Genomic DNA, 18,321 nt, shown 5'->3' with positions numbered 1-18,321 from the left:
CCTCCTCCTACTTGATGAAACTTTACCAAATGAGGAATCTAACCAAACCGCCATAAATCCCCAAAATACTCTCTGTACCTCTGAAGGTAAAGAGCTATGTGGACTATCTTGGCCATTTTTATTAGAGGAAATAAAAACCAGATAATAAAACAAAAGTCAATCTTTCTTTGTAATATAGGATTAATGGAAAATCTCTCTAACTCATTAGCTCTTTCTCCAAATTAAGTATTAGTGGCAGCAGCAAACAGCTCATGATTCTGCTACTGGAGGACTCAAAACAAAAGGAATAGAAAAAGATGAACTTGTAATTGAAGATGGAGAAAGTTTATTTGATGGGATTTCATTTAATGTCTCACCACACTAGCTTACATAAGAGAATGGAAATACTCTGTAGACTCTTTCCAGAAAGCAGTCTTGGGGTATTATGTACAGCTCTAAAATAAAGTGCATTTAAATAAAACTATTTCACAGTTCAAACAATTAGAAGAGAGAAAATCCACCACTTTATGCTCTCTATATGCAGTAAATACTGGCTTAAATAGAAGATTTCAAGAAACTTCCTATGCATATGACTTTGTCAAAACTGCTGTCATCTTCAGATGACGATTCTACGTTCTATGACTGGTAAAGTTCCACATTTTTCATTCTAAAAACTACATTACAATTAGAATGTATAGTTTAAATTAAAAAACACTGACTGATTTCTCAGCTTATTATTGCGGAAACCTTAAGTCTCTACTTGGCTAAAATAGGAATATCTTTGTATTTTATTTATGGCAACTCATAAACGCCTCATACACCATTTGAAGGATGGAAGATTCTATTTTCCTTCATTTCTATCACATATTATTAATTTCTAGATAGACCACTACAGTACTACTATTATGCAGTATCATGACGTACAAATTATCAATGACTAAACACTTATTTCCCAAACTGGTTTGTATAACAATATTCACATTAAACAAAGAGTATTTATATTGTAAGCAAGTCCATGCTCTGAATTTCTCATCTCCTCAGATACGTACGTACATTCTAAAAAGCGTCACTTGAGCTAATGAGAACTGGGGAAAACGCCACTGTATTGGGATACTGAAATAACTGAAGTCATACTACAGAAGTTCTACTTTTGAAATAATTGTTTGCAGAATTTGCATTATTTCCATTTTCATATTTACTATCGTATTATATTTTATCACTATCAAACACTATGCAAAAATAGAAGAGGAAAAAAACAACAACACAAGAAATTGAAAACAAATATATAGTTAAAACAAGCCATTCATAATATTCTGCAAAGTAAACAATTACACAGACTACAAACTTAACATGTACTTTTTGGCGAATGCTTAACATGCCAAATTAAACAAAAAAGATTTCCAATAAGCAGTTTCTACATGATAACATCAGAAATTATTCTTTTCAATTATTTTAGTGACTAGTTATAATTCAATTATAGTTCTTCAACCCATCATATAAGCCTGCATTTAGTTCTGGGTAAATTTATCGTAATCATCATCACCCAGCGTCAATAAGTGTAATTCTGGAACAATGTCCATAATAGCCTACTAAAAGACTTCCACTGACATCAATCAATTTTAGAATGAACCTTCCTACCCATCATGTATCTGCTGTCATCACTTTCTTAATTTTAACCATGTATATAATGTAAAAAAAAAAAAAAAATACAAAATAGGAGTGGGTTTCAATAAAAACTTACCCTATAAAAAGCAGTCGTCAGGGGCAGCAACGCTGCAGCAATGCTATATTCTTCCGAAGAGGAACAATCCTTCAAGAAAAACATACAAAGAAAATAAGTGAAACCATTTTCATTTCTGCCGTGTGGAGTCCCTCTGATATCCTTCCTATACACAATGTAACTTTTAATCACCTGATATCATGTAAGAATAACATACATTTACGTGTGTGCAAGTGTGCGTGTATATACATATATTCCCTCAATTTCTGCTAGATAGGTATTGTTATGATTCTTCCCATTTAAGGAATTTATTAGCAGCTTTCTCACTCCAATGTCCAAAACGCAATTTCACCAACTTATTTTACATACAAAAAGGAAAGTACTCATTGTTTAGGAAACAATAAAAAGGTAGTTTGCTTCCATTTGGGTTGACAGCAAATCTGACTAAAATGGAAGTGATGTGATGACCAAAGAATGTACTTTCAAAAAGTTTACACAAAGAATTGGACATTTATTTAATATGAAATAATCACCTCTACAGCCTCTACAAAAGTTTGGCTCAAGGTTAACTTTAAAAGAAGATGAAAACCCATTTTCTTCACAGTCTCAGAATGCCTCATTCAACAGTCAAGTGTGTCATTCGTGTCTCTCCATGCTGAAAAGGGTATGCCAAAGTAAATCAACTAGTAATTGCACTGATGAAAATAGTGATTTTATTACGGAAGTCTTTTAAAAGAAACCAGAATTGGAATGTAACTTAATATTTAAAAAATAAACTACTTGAATTTTTAAGACTTTTTTTTAAAAACACAGAACAAAAAAATACTCAACAAGAGTTAAAAAAGATACTTTATTTTTAAAGTGACCAGGTTTTTTTTCAGTAGCTCTTTTTGCTAACACTGAAGAAAACAATAACGCACGCAGTTCTACTAGACAAACGTATCACCATTGTGCCCCTGGATGATGAATGGCAAAATATTTCCCTTTCAGCAATTCATTTCAATATTTTTAACATTCATTCTTACAACAGACACCCTCCAACTCAAACCACACTCCTATTAACGATCTATAACATCTGACCAAATTCCAAAATTGAAATCTTTTGAATGTTCCTCTGCCAGACTTTTCATTTATGCCTTCATCTCGTATCAGAGTTCTTGAAAATACAGCAACTGGCAAACACTTGGCACCAGCCAACTGTGATAGTGGAAATATAAAATCTGCATTACAGGAACAATCATGTTAAGGATCATTAGGATGTTATTTTTATTCATCTCACTCTTCTTTCTTAAATGGCTGCTGCGTGTTTATGGACTGCAAGTTTAGAACAATAGACCAAAAAACTCGTCACAAACCTATTTTGCTTCTCATTACTTTTAAAGTCCATTTCATCCTTTGTGATTTTCCAGCAACAAATACTTCATCTTCTATTACTTTAATCAAGCTCACCTAAAGAGAATACCAATGTCCATACACAGCTAAATATAGCGGCATTTAGAAAACCACCTGCATGAGTATTCTGAAAAGGTGTACAACAAGTTCAGAGATGTGAAGCTTTGTTTCTGCACAGAGTTACTGAAGGTCTTAACACGTCTAACTCTGCATGAATGCATGCATGTACGCTAACTGCGCGTGGAAAACAAAAGGTGTGCAAGTGCTCACACCTCATAACACTTTCCACTCTGGTAGAGGAAAACAGTAAGAAAAGTGGACACTCGATATATGTTTTAATGATGCCTTTCAGTATATTGTGACATGGATATAAAAAATGCAAAGAAGTTTGTAAGATGTCAGAACAGTAATACTAAAGGACATAGCCTCAGCTGCTTTTCATTTTCATTTTCTGCCTTATTTCCTATTGTTATCCATATCCTTAACCCCCATTTGGAATTTAGCACATGCATTTGTAGTTTAATATAAAGATATGATAAATATTTTTTCACTTAATCAGAAAACTTCCCATTTAAAATGAGACTTTACAACCCTTAGGAATGTTCAACAGTTTTCAAAGAAATACATATCTTATTTCTGCACGTGCTTATTTATAACCAGGTACAAAATGATCCATCCTCATTGTTTCAAGTTATCTACTTAATCCCTTAGCTCAAGTTATTTGTAAGAGTTTGGGCTTTTACCCAAAATATACATAAAAATATCTTTATAAAAACTGAGCAATGCATCTTCACCTAGAGAGCATTCAATATTCCAAGAGCTAACATATGTCTCAAAGATATATATCATCACCACATAAACAACACAGTAGATTATTTTTCCACTCCTTCTTGCAAGTATGAAATTCTCCACATATTCTATGTCAGCAGTACCCCCTGGACTTGTAGTATGGAAGTATTATCTCTCTATATTTTTTCTTCTCCAGCATATGACAAGAAATGTAAAATTATCTCAGTTAGGAATAAAGTATAATAATATAATACTGCTGTTTTAAGAATAGTGAAATTAATTAACTGCTTATCTGTTTTGTAGCTGCAAGACAGAATGACATAGTTAACAGAGATACTGCACTGAAATCTTAGCTTCTCAATTTTACAGGCAAACCACAGTCCTGAAATGTCATGTATCTATTGTATGCAATTTAAACTCCTGAAACAAAGCAATCCAGCTGTCTCAAATATATAATAATATCTTTATCAATTGTGAAAAATATCTCTTACTAGTGCTACAGAAGTAGACAAATCAAATACCATAAAATAATTAAAGTTGTTCCCCCTAATTTGCACAAAAGGAAGCTGAAACACATCTGGGGAACAAAAGTTATTCTCAGCACATTAATTTCCTAAAAACAATGTCTTATGACAGTGAAATATGGACTTCCACCATGCCATGTGCAGAGTACTGCTTTGAATCCACGCCTGAGTGAAGACCTGGCACATTATTCTGGACATACCGATCATATATTCAGAGAGTTTGCTGAACTCTGCAGCAGACTGGAAGTGTTACAGGAATTCATGTATTTTTAAAGTAGTTTTGCTATACTGAATTGACAAGTGAATAATAAAATGAGAACGTTTTTCCTTACATTACTTACTTTGATAATACATGCGATTTACTTTTATGTCCTGCTCAGTTTAAATATCCAGCAAAACTGGTGGTTAGATATTGTCATTACATTGCAGAACTGACAGCTAGGAAGTTACAGATTTAACTGCCTGTATAGACGCATGGGGCTGCTAACATCTGGTGAGGCATCGATGGCTTTTGGAATCTGGTAGGTGGCTTAGGCTTCTGGCACTGTAGTAAGAGAATTCAGCAGTCCAGTTTAGAAAAAATGCTTGGTTTGTTAAAAGGACTAAGGATTCACCATGTAGAACTGCAATGAAATTCAAAACTAGAACTGAATATTAATGAGCTGATTTGAGAAAAATCATTCATTTTCATTAGATAAGCTGAATAAAGTTTATGCATCCATATATAAATAAAATACTAATGCAACTGAACTATTAAAAATGTCAGTTTTTATCAAAGAAAACCTATTCCATGTTAATTGATGTTACAACCAATGTCCTTTATATTTAATCTCAGCAGCTAAAAATCCAAGTAAACAAACCGACAATTTCACAATGTAATATAATCATATGCTGCCTTGAAGAAAGGTGAAAAAAACATAGTTCCTATCTGAAATTTCCATGTAAGTTTTAAAAGTATTTAAACTACAAGTTTTAACTCCACAGTTAAAGCCATCATCTGCAGCAACAGTCAAAATGACATATTTTGTTGGAATAAGTGAACTACGACACTAATTACTTACATTACTTATTATTAACAGCACATAATTAACTTCAAAGGAAAGTCTGGATTCCTCTTATTGAAATTATAAACAAAATTGTTTTGGTTTTTTTTTAGTGAAAATTAACTTTCCAATATTCATATACAGTTTTGCCTGGCAAAGTTAACGTCACTGATAGCTGCTGCTCTGCTTTATAATGGGATCAAAGTTTTCTTTCTTCCTTGTAACCAAAGGTGAAATCAAACCTTATTGAGGCAGCTACAATTTTGTTAAATGCAACTCTTCTGGGACTTGAGAAACAGGATGGAAGAAACGCATACCTAGGAGGCCCATATAGCTGTGTACCTGTGGACTTAGCTATCAACAGAACTACAAGAACACACTCAAAACTTGGAAGATACTGCCTTAGGTAACTCTCATTACTTTTGAAACTTCTCATTTTGATAAGGATATATACAGTCTTTCAAAATTATTAACTCACAAGTCCCTTCTTAAATGACCTTAGCACATTTTATGTGTTACTCATTAATACAAACTTTTAATTTAACTTTCGTTCTACTTAAAACTGTTGCCGCGATTCTCAGGAAATAAAACCAAAAATGTATACTCTTATTTTCTATGGTCTCTAGGTTTAACATTGACCAGAATCCCACTTTGTGCTTTTGAGGAGCAACTTCTGAGATTGCTATCTGGTTACTATCTGACAGCATTAATTCAACACAAAGTCCGTATTAAACAGACTTCACCTGTGCTCTGCATGATGCCAGATATAATACTTTCTTCCGCTATGGCCGTTACATTCATACGAGTACAAATGCAGAAGACGAATGAACCGCACCCAACCCAGAAGAATCCTCACCTATTTGTTTTGACTTTGTGGTCTTTCTGCGTGACTAGAAGCCTTCATAATGACCATTTCATTAAGGAACCTATCATGTCAGCTATAGGATGCAAGATGCTGTAGGTCTGCCATTCCAGGTAGCAGGAGATCCAATTCCGTTTTAGAAGATTTTACTTCCTGAAGAGCTTCAGATTTGTCTTTACCTGGCCCTGAATTATCATAAACTTGTCTGTCCTTGAAACATAGTGGTATAGGGGACAGAATTGATGCAATTTAGATGGAATTACACAAGCACATAACGTTCATTGATTTTTAAGTTTCATTTTGCTTTACTCCGCATGTTCACAAGTTAAAAAACACAGTACACATTCTCTACGCAGCTCCATTGTAGTTCTGCTCTCACAGCAAGCCAAAGTAAGAAACAACGTTTTACTCAAAGAAGAGCTGTTGAGCCCCTCCCCTCCCTTCTTTCTCAATAAATACATTTCCGTCTAGGGTTGAGATTAGTCATTTCCTTCTTCTCATAACGAATTATGTTTAGGAAATCAGGAACCTCAATTTTTATGTGCATAAATTACACATTCTTCACTGAATTTTTACTGTACCCCAAAAGTGTAAAAACATCTAACTTTTTTTTGCAGGATACTGATAAACACAAGAATGCCATCCCTTGTGTCTAAGCACATCTGAGTTTCTTTAACAGAAATGCCATGCATGTTTCTGAATACTGTCATGAGGCCCATGGCAATAAAGTTCAACATACTCAGGCTGTAATCTTCTCCCAAGGAAATGGTTGGGATGCCAAGATGCCTTTTGACTTTTATTTCACAGCAGGGCTTCATTCACAGTGACTCTGTCCAAACCTTAAACTACACCAGCTGTGATACAAGGTCCTGCGCAGTAATTTGTAAAAAGTTTTTGACAACATTCAAATGATAGAATACATTGCAATTCATGACAAAACAGTGATCAATATCCATTAACTACTCAGTTGGAAAGGGGTGATTAATTCATATATCACATATCAATATATCTACAGACTACAGTGTACTCCTAAAGCCTGGGTAGACTAAAGCACTTATGCAGTGCTTGCAAAACATAAACACAGGATACTTTGTAAACCACTTTACTGACGGCCTGCTTAATTGAGTTAAGGAATGGAAAAATGCTTAAAATACTAGAAGAACTATTAAAATAGATGAAATATTCTAGTATAGTCCGGTTATCTATTAGTGAATCAGCTCCAAAGTACACAGAAGTCTTAGGCATTCTAGCACTCATGTGGTGCCCAGCAGCACCTCTTCTCCTAAATAAGCAGTCACAAACTTTCAAACATGTAAGAATACATTCATCTTGCTTAATTTAATTTTACCATTCTTCTCTAAGTTTAACGTGATTTTCTAATTTCACATAGTTCTAATAAAAATGCATCACATCATCAGAGCATGTTCTACACAATTTTTACAACTTAACAGGAATTAACACCTTTTTTAAAAAATATAAAATTTCTACAGGTGGGTAAAGTGATTCACTGAAAAATCAGTTTTTCACTTTAGAAAAATATTGTTTGGATAGAAGTGGAATTTTACATCTATTTTCTGAAATGCAAAGAGTCAACACTCAGCTCAAATCAATTACCAAAAGATTCTGGGTCTACTTGACTATGGAGAAATTGAACAAACAATGGCTGATGAAATGAACTTGGAAGTAGGGCTCACTGAAAATTTTCCATGGAAAACTGCCATGTGATGGCAAAATATTTTTTTTATTTATGCTAAAAACCCTCACTGACATCATCTTAGACAAGAGCACTTCCAACCCCCAAAGCTTTTCCCTTGGGAGACTTACAGGTACCTTGTCAATTATAACTGATTTTCTGGGAAAACAGAAATAAAACCTTGGGCAACACCTCAAAGGCGGCAAGGAACAGGTACAGGGGATCTACAGGCTGGACTGCAGGGAGCAAGTCCTCACACAAGGCATTTCCAGAAACAGGAAGAACAAGGCAGTGACTGAAAACAGAAAGTACAGGTTGACCAAAGGCAAATGGATCAACCTCTACGATGAAATAACAAGCTCTGTAGCTGAGGAAAGCGCAGCACGTCTTATTTACATTGGCTTTAGCAGGGCTTTTGACACAGGCTCCTTTGGTATCCTTGTAGGTAAGCTGAGGAGACACGGTCTAGATGAAAGAGTGGAAAACTCAAAAGACAGTGGTCAACAGTTCCAAGTGCAACAGGCAGGGGGTTATGAGTCACTTGTCAGGGGTTGATACTGTGGCAAATGCCACCTAATGTTTTCATTAACAACCTGTAAAGTAGCATGAAATGCATCTTCATCGTATTTCTGGATGACACCAAATTTGGGGGAATGGTAAATACGCTGCAGGGCAGGACTGCTACTGACTGGCATTACAGCCTGTCAGAAACAGACTGACAAGAACCTCAACAAAGACAAATGCAAAGTTCTGCACAGAGGACAGGGTAACTCCATGCAAAACATAAGCTGCATATGAAGAGCACCTGGAACCGCGTGCTGTGCTATACATGTCAAAAAAAGACCATGCCCTAAAATTCAGAAAAAGGTGCAAAATGAATTATCTTGTTTTGTTGCTGTTTGCAGACATCAGCAAACTCTGTACAGTACAGACACCTCCAAGGAATCGGTAAAATAAATAATATTGCAGTTGAGTTGACCAGGCCCTCAACATGAGTGGAAATGGAAATATTATGAAGTACCCTGATGTCAGAAAAAAAGCATCAAGAATAGCAATAGGCAGAACTAGTGAACAGATTTACAGTAGTGATATTAAGTTTCTCAAAGAAATACGTGAGGTAAAGGGTAAATAATCGGAAACAATGTGCAAGATGGGACATAGAAGGGGAAAGAATATCTTGTACCAAGTCAAAAATGTTAAAAACATTAGTCTCACCAAAAGGTATACTCATAGCAGGGGCAAAAGAACAAAACAATTAGAGAACTTAAGGATCTCATCCAAGAGTTGGAAACTGTCAGTGGAGTGCAAAATGAAAGGAGCCCAGGAGAACTAAATAAGCATACAGAAGGGAAAACACTCTGCTCAACCAGCACAGACAAAAATTATTGGAGAGAAAGCTAATGCCAATTTTTCATTATTATTTTTTAAAATACACATATATATACCAAATGCATCTGCAGGGTTCTGGCAGGTGCCGTTGGGAACTGAAATACATGTTTGTGTGGATGTAACACTGCCTCTGCGAGACACATTTTTCACAAACTGCCAAAAGTGCAGTCTCTTCTCAATACATATTTGACAACTTGTTGCCGGAAAGCTTCAGTTTTTCCTACGCCAACCTTGATAGTACTGAGCAGCTTTGCTACAGTTTTGGCAGAGGCACCAGTGCACTGTGTACAGCTGCACCAAAGGACAACAAGAACGACAATGACCAGCTGCTTCTGGAAGAGGTTTTCTTGGATCAGCTTTGTCGGTGCAGCTCCATTTCTGGATTCATGAAACAAGTGTCAGCTGCTGGAAGAGGATATTTCTGGGATGACCTGCAATGGCTGCAGAATTTCAAGGATGACAAAAGGGGGTTTTGTGGTTTCTTTGAGGTAATTCTGCTTATTATAAGGTTGTGAATCTTGAATGCAGCCAGCATGGGCTTTTCCATGCTTAGGCAACAAATGACGCATTGTATTAGTTGTGCTGGTGAATTTGATGGAACCTAAAATCTCTTGTTGCCAACCCTGCTGCCAGACCTCTCAGTTCCCTTAATAAACTGGAATGTAAATTTTCTGTTATGTTTCAAAGAGTAGCTGCAGTTTCAGCAACTTTTAATACAACTTGCTGCTTAATCCAAAAATCAACCTTGTAAGAACATGAGAATAGGCCCATTCCACATCATGAAAAAATGATGCTACTAAAGCCATTATAAATATCCCACTTTTCTGGAGAAAAAAACTCGCAGCAAATTTAAGGCATCATAACCCTGGCTGATAAAGTCTTTTAAAGGATAAATGGTTCATAGAAAACAATACCTAAAGAAAATTCAGGAAACTGAAGGACGTAGGTGGTGCATGATTAGGCAGCATGTTGGAGAGCAGTGTCCATCTTGATTAACACATCAAATCTGTGTGATCAAGGAAGAATGTTGTTGCAAAGCCTGGAAAGCCCAAGAGATTCAGAGTTTTCAAGAGCTGCCTGATTTAGTGAAGTGCTCCCTCCAAGATAACATTCATCAATGGAATATATACATTCTAATACAAATATTTAAACTATGGAGAAGAAAACTTAGAAAAATATAGTATTTTTATTTAACATAATGTGAAGTATTTTAAGTGTTCAGATTATACTTTCCAGTGCACAGACAGAAGCTTCTTCAATATGGATACAGATTTTATATGAAATTTTGCACATTTTGTGGTTCAGTAAGACAAGCGTGATAAGTGCATGCGAGATTGCACTGGCAATTTTAAAACTATCCCCTGAATCTTTCAGTCTTAGAATTGAAATCAACACAACGTGTGTTGATACTTTCCTCTGGGATTTTCAAATGGCTCCAGGAAATGCGAAGGTTAGAATTCCATGAAGTAACTCCTCCGGCTTTGGGCAGGGCAAACACTATTAGAGGAAAGAAGAAATACTTGAGCTTGCTGTGTGGACCAAAGAAGCAGTCTTCCAGCAAAACTGTTTCTTTGATACAAATTGTAAGAAATCTTGGTATGATCCTTTTCTGTTCCACAGCCTTCTAAATCATTGCTAGTAGCAACATCCAGCTATCTAACCACAGAGAAAGCCTTCTTTACCAGGTTTTGGGTTGCCAGTAACTCCATTTACAGCCCTGATCTTCTCCTAGGCTATCTCATGTTCCTTCCTGAGGGTTCCTGCTAATATTGTATTTTTATAACAATAAAGGGAAAATTACGTATTTGTCACTTACAATAGCTGATTCTAAACATTTATGTTTATTTTTGAAATAAGCAAAAAGTTGAGTGATAACTACCACAATTTTATATTATAAGGTAAAATATCTTCTAAGATTTACTGTATTAAATAAAGGTATATATCCAATACTTAGATACAGTTGCTTTCTCAAGAAATAGGTTAAACTTCATAAATTTTTTAAAATTAGAAGAATGCAAAGATAAAAAGGTCTTACTTTTTTGTGATAATTTAACAAGTACCTGGTATGCAACTACAAAAATATTCCCCAAGTTTTCGAAAGAATTCACCGTTGCCTTCAAAGTACATTATTTTTTTCTGACCTTAAATATGACAGCTAAGTGTCAGCCAAAAATCACCATTGCTGTAACAATAACATGGAGGTGCTGCACATCTGATTTTGATTAAAATGTCTAGAAAATAACTTGTCATTAAATGTTGGACCCAAATCCTTTATCTTCATCCTGAATGAGTTAAGTGCAGAGATATACTATGTGCTGCATTTTTATTTTGTTAGTTTTTAACAATGGCATTACTACAGCCAGTACACAACAAAATAAGGATTATCCTATCTTATTTTGTAACAGTAATGAACTTAGCAAGATCAAGACATGAATGGAAGCTTTTGTATACCTGAAATAATATGATTACTTCATCTGGGCGCACACAGAGTTACTGATAAATACATAAAAATTAAAGATACAGTATTCTGAAAAGCATGTTACCTGCCAACTCTTACTAGCATACCAGAAATCACTGAAGTGAGATAAAGGAAATCTATGTGGTAATACCGGTAATCATTAGATGATCATAGCAGTGTCTACAATACTGCAACAATTTCTGGAATATGTAAAAGTCCCAAAACCCAATAGCGTCTCAAATCAAGACATGAAGAAATCTTAAATTGAGGAAACACCGCTCAGTTGAATTGCAGAAAGTTTCAAAACATCAGGTTTCCCGATATGTCTTTTACTGACATACGATTTCCTCAACATAGTCAACAAATTCAACTCTTTTGTAATAATGATTAGTAAAGTTGGTTGTTTGTCATGAGGAAAAAAAAAGTTCGAGAAATCACTATGGAGTGATGATAAAAATGCAAGAGATTTAATATTAGCTAAAAAATTACTGACAAAGGATGACTACCAAACCAGTGAAAAGAATACAGAAAAGAATAAAAAGGAGACCAAGAAAGCACAGAGAACATTGTTTTAGCTGCTTCCAGGGGCACCTGTTCTGAACTGAAAGCTCCATGCTGACTAAGAAAAGAAATACATCAACATTTTTTTTGTTAATAACATGGATTTTAAATGCCGCTCTCCACTATAGCTCTTGTTTACATTGCCAACCAAAATTCATTTTTAAATAAGTACTTCAGCTTTTATTTCTACAACAGTTACATATTCATACAAAACTGTGATAGAACCAAGCTGTATGGTACAAGCTAAAGGTTTCTGTACTAGATATTGAAGTTCATGATCAAATGTTGTATTTAATGTTTTCAGTAAGTTTTTGGAAGTCTTTCTCCAGGAAAACTTTTATTGGAGAATTCTGAAAGTATTTAGGTTATGACTTAAAATGACTTCACTGAAAATGAATTTGCTCATTATTTCTTTCTTATTAGACTGTTGCCTGAGTAGCCAAAGATGTTTCATCGCTAACATGGAGATTACAAGCTCCATCAGAATTTCAACTACCCCCAAGGACCTCTAAGGTCAGCTTCTTTTCACTGACCAGAAAACTGAGTTACACACTTGTTCATTTTAATTGTTTAAGTAAATAATTATGTTTCAAATTTTGAAAATTAACAGGAATAGATATAGGAGATTTTAATTTTTAATTTGAAACATGGTCCCTTTACTAAGAGGTAACAGGGAACATATGTCATTCCCTGTAATATTCCCTCTCTCTCAGCAAGCATCTTTGTTTCTCTTTGCATTCCCAAGAGCACTTATTATCAGCAACTAAAACAAAAAAAGTTCAAACTGTCATGGAAATAACGCGCACCAAGACAATATGTTGACCCAAGTAAATTTGTAAACATTATTTGGTTCAAGCTGACTTGAAATAAAAAGTCATCCCCCCTCAAAAAAAAAAAAAAAAAAAAAAGCCTAATCCCCTTCTCCAAGAGATCAATAAAACCTGAATGGACAACATGTAACTTCAAAAACGTTTGTGGAGTATTCAGAAAAAGATTGTTTCTGCAGCCAGAAATTAACATGCTCTTGTGTAAGAACATATCCAAAAATCAGCAGTTGTCCCCACAGTTTTGATTACTCCTAGGTGATCTCAGATGAGATGAATTTCAAGTAGGCTACCGAAGAAAGTGAATGTTTTTATAAAAGAGATAATCGGAACGCTCACGTATTTTAGTATACATGTTCTTACTTTTAAGCACAGAGTGCCCCCAGATTTGAGGCCAGGAATGAACACCACCAATGGCACTCTCAGGAGACTTCAGGTAGGATCTTTCACCTTTCCGTAAGTTGATTTTTCATGAATAGATAATTATGGTTTGGAATAGTTAATTATGGTTTGCTAGATTGCTTTTAAGTTAATCAGTGCTGATGCCTCCTGTTTTCATATGCATGTTGTATTTTCAATTTGAAATTAGATAAGACCGATGGAATCCAAATCTTTGTTATATGTTACTTTTATACCAAATTATCCTGAAGCAGTTCTTTGCAATGAGCATGTGCAAAATGCATGTGGCAGTCTGAGTCTCTTTGTTAAAGTTTAGCTGAAATACGGATAATCAAAGACGTGATTCTCATAATACCTCTCAGCATCCTGGTTTGGATTTTCTCTGTACTTATGGTTTTCATATTTTGATCCATGCAACACTGCTGGCCTACTGACTGTGCCTGAGATGTTGTGAAAACTAACTGAAACCCCCCAAGCCTACCATCACTTAAGTTTTCTTCCCAGAAAATTTTTTACACGCTAACTAGCTCTGTAGGGGTGAAGGCTAAATGGACAGGGGATTGGGAAGATAACAGCCATCTATCATAATCAAGTTAGGATCAAAGTCTATGACTTTCTTACACATGCGATTCAGAGGCTGAGTAACAAATTGTGTTAATGTAACTGTAGTTGTGGCCTGTGGCTTTTAAACAGAACCACATATGGTTAGTATTTCAGCTATTCCCAGATGACAAAGGCAAGGCTCCAAAATAGTCCATTAAAATAAATATTTTCCTTTAAATTGTTTTTCACAAAAGCAATTATACCTTTTAACTTCATAAATATAACAGGCTAAATTCCAATGAAATCAATAGTCTCGAATCTTGAATTTGGCCTGAAAACAATAAATTAAAGGCCGTTTTAGTCCACTGGCTTTGCTTGCATTAACATTTTTTTCTCTTCTTAGGAAGAAAAAATGTCCAAAACTACAACCTGTTTTGCCTCTGTTCTAATAAAAAAAAAAAATCAGCAAAGACTTCACTCGGTTTAAGGGTGTGTATCCCAGCTCCTAATGGCATGTAGGTAAGACGCTGATCAAGAAACATATTGTGGGTAGCATCTTATTTTGTGCCATCTGTGAATCTAGATTGTACTAATCCTAATGTTCTTGTGCAAGTGGAAAGTATCAGAGCATGCATGATATTTACAGAAGCAAATATTCCAAGTATAGGAAAATATATAAAATGTTAGCAATTACATTAAGGTATTAAAAGTGAAGAAAAATGAAAGCTTGTTGAGAATTAAAATCAGGAGTACTGTTGAAGGTACGTACAATACATGAAACTCAGATGCCTATGGTTCAGAGGTAGACAGGATAACGTAACGCAGATAAGGAAAAAGATGATGCTTCTGAAGAAGTGCTGAAAATCATGGCATCCTTGTAATCTAGGTTAATTTTAAGTGTATTATTATTACTACAGTTAAAGTATGAGATGACCTAGTAAGATATTTCATTCCATACACTTGGAAGGGATAGAGAATATTATATGCCAATTGTATGCAACTTATTTAGGATATAACAAAGGATATGCAAAGGATATGCAAAGTTTAATCAATGAACATTGAAAGCAAAGGTTTTACAAGGTGTTCCTAATAACCAGAGGAATGAATTTCATCAAAACAAGTTGCATTTGTCCTCAAAAGTCAAATAATCTAGATAGAAAATTAATTGTACTTGTACACTCACAAATATCATGAGATTTTAGACTGTTAAATATGCAATTCAAATTTTAATTCCTAGCTCCCAACTGGAGTTCTGGAGTTTAGAATTGAAGCACTGGGGAGAGGCAGGGAAGGGGGCTGGTGGGGTGATTTGTTTGGGTTTTTTTTTCTATAGACATTAGGTGAAGTTATTTTTAAATACTTTGTTGCATCACTAGAAACCAATGCCTGCCCCCTAACTGTGTACTGGGAGGGGGGAATTACTAAAAGTAATGTTCACCATAGCATGCTTACAATGGCATTTTCCCATGCATTCTAAAAGACAATTCATGTAAGTCATAAATCTGGGCTATAATATTGAAAATGAATGTCAACAGCTACAAGTATTATTTACAACATATCTAGATCGTCAAACATTCTTTTATTTACCCGTTTATTTTCTGTTTCTGTTCTATAACTTCACACGCTTTTTATTTATGTAACACTATAGGTAGGTCTATTACTGTAAAGAAATTGATTCTTATGCTTTTTTTCCTTAAAAATCATTCTAAAATGCCATATAGGTTTACTATTTTATGTTTGTCGTATTAATGCATTTGTAAAAGTTTACACAAAATATTGACAAAACCCAGAACCGGCTGCATTTTATGGTATTTATCTCAATATCACACTTCAATTTTTGAATACAAGCTGCCAAGATTTCAATTGTTTAAACCAAAGGTTATACAAACATCATAGCAACAAAATGATTAGAAGACTGAATATATTTCGATGTTTTTTCTGTTTTGGAAATTACTGTATCTGAAAAATCAATAAAAGATGATGATCCTACATTGGCACCTTTTATGCAAATTCCAGCAAAATAAAACATCTAAAAACAGACAACTTCATAAAATTCCTTATAGAAACAATAAAGGAGTTTTCTATATGGCAGTAAGTCAAGTACCATCAACGATCAAGGGAGCACACACACCTTGCTCGAAGTGGAATGCTAGAGCAACATTCCACTTCAGCTCCTCTACTACACCTCGGTTTAACAGGGACTTGGAGGGTGAAGCGCAGTGGGGCAAGACCAGAGTGAGATTACGTTAGACAGGCAAACTCTTGCCCTTCATTTCAGTAATAAAAGACTGAACTAAAACTAAATACACATGTGCATATGGGCACCCACTGAATGGGTAGAGTACATCAATACTGTATAATATTTTGTTACTTATTGTATACATAAAATAACACTCAAAACGGATTAAGTGCACGTACACATACCTAACAGTGTTATACAAAAATCTATGTGGAATTATTCACCTGTACTGAAATACACATTATATACCTACATAAAATTCAAAATGAAGACAAAATTCCACGTGTTCCTTCCATATTTTTATTAAATATAAAACTTGTAAAAACAGAAGTCACTATTTTCATGTAACTTATTCTATTAGCAAAATGCCTATTCCTTCCAACATCAAAGACTTTTTTTTTTTCTTTTTTACTACCTTTCATCAGTCCACCTCTTTCATAAGCAGGCTAGAGAGCAACTCCACAGCAGTATAACACAATTCCTAAACCAGACTTGTTTTATTTACAGCAGCGAGTAGCGTACGAGCACATGTCTGCTTTTCATCAAGGCAACCAAAAATATTTAGAACACAGAGTTATTAGGAACACTTGGCAACCGCAAGGCCACACTTAATAGTAATGAACACTTAAGAGCAGTCAGAGCCTACCACGTCAACGCTCCAAGAAGCTACATGGTTTCAGGAAGATACCTATGTGTGAGCAGACGCGCGCGAGCATGCCCTGCCCTACCAGCAAATATAGAACTGAACAAAGGCCAGTGACAGGAGACGCCCGTTCAGAGTAAAGATGGCTCCAGCAGGCGAACGTCCCGGAGACCCAACCAGGACGGGTGGGTTTGTATCACTCCCCTTCGCCTTGCCAGGAGGCTACTTGGTGTGACACCCTCCTTTGGTGCCTGATGCTCTAGGTGCTTATGTTTGCGTACAAAATGCTATCACATTTTTATTTATCTATCTTTAAGCCAGATATGACCTGACTGAAATCAATGTAATCCAGACACAGACCAGCTGTCTGCAGTTGGATACTAGAACATATATATATATTTTTTTAAAAAATGCCTACATTGCTATGTAAATGCCATGTAAAATCTGCTAAAATACGCTTAAAACTCTTAAATTTCATCACAGCTCATACCATACCTATTTTTGCTGCTGCTGTTTTGCTTCAGGGCCTTGCTGTTGACTGTGCCGTACCCCTGTGAGGCGTGACTGAGGCTGTGAGCAGCAGGGGCTGCGGGGCACCCTGGGCCCGTCACAGCTGCTCACATGTATTTCTGCTTATTAAAACCAATTTCTGTATTAAAACCAATACCCTACTACCATCTGATATTTGTAATAAAATATTAAACAGCAACTTTTATAACAAGGCTGAATCCTGCTCTGGTAACTGCATAGAAACATAATGAAGGCATAATTAACATCCCCACACCCTGAGTCTAGAAAACAAGTTACATCTATGGCAAGTTATATCAACAGAAAGGAGGGCACTACCACATTTTTATTCTGGTATTTTTGATCCCTTTTTACATTAGCAGCAAGAGCCCTGGGGCAAACTAGGGGATTCCTTGCAACTGGAGCCCTTGAGACATATATTCAAGATGTACATTCATTCACACTCCAGACACGCTGCTCCGATCATAGTGGGACCTGGGGATTATTTTAACGTCTACATTACTGTTGAGTTTATAATTATGCATATATGTATTTCTCTATACAGCAGACATATGTATTTGTATCACCCTTGTGCCTCGTGTATGCACATGGATACGTGTATCCATAGAGGGGAGGAGGAAGTGTGTGAAGACAATATGTTCTGGTGAGAAGCTGAGAGGGAAGGAGGCTGAAGGCAGACATAGGTATGGACAGCACATCATGGCACTCTCATTACTGATAATCTTTCTCTTTTCC

The 18,321-nt window shown here is 35.5% G+C and overlaps 1 protein-coding gene across 5 annotated transcripts in view; it reads right to left on the bottom strand.

Annotated features, from left to right (window-relative positions):
- SBF2 (SET binding factor 2) overlaps nucleotides 1-18,321 on the bottom strand; it is a 269,874-nt gene that overhangs the window by 74,923 nt on the left and 176,630 nt on the right. For all 5 annotated transcript variants that reach the window (XM_063332267.1, XM_063332268.1, XM_063332270.1 and 2 more), the window contains one exon: nucleotides 1,721-1,789. In XM_063332267.1, the coding sequence (XP_063188337.1) occupies nucleotides 1,721-1,789 (69 nt within the window). The remainder of the gene's footprint in view (nucleotides 1-1,720; nucleotides 1,790-18,321) is intronic.

This window comes from Chroicocephalus ridibundus, chromosome 4 (genome assembly GCF_963924245.1).
Source record: "Chroicocephalus ridibundus chromosome 4, bChrRid1.1, whole genome shotgun sequence".
NCBI classification, from domain to species: Eukaryota; Metazoa; Chordata; class Aves; order Charadriiformes; family Laridae; genus Chroicocephalus; species Chroicocephalus ridibundus.
This window is presented reverse-complemented; position numbering and strand designations above follow the sequence as displayed.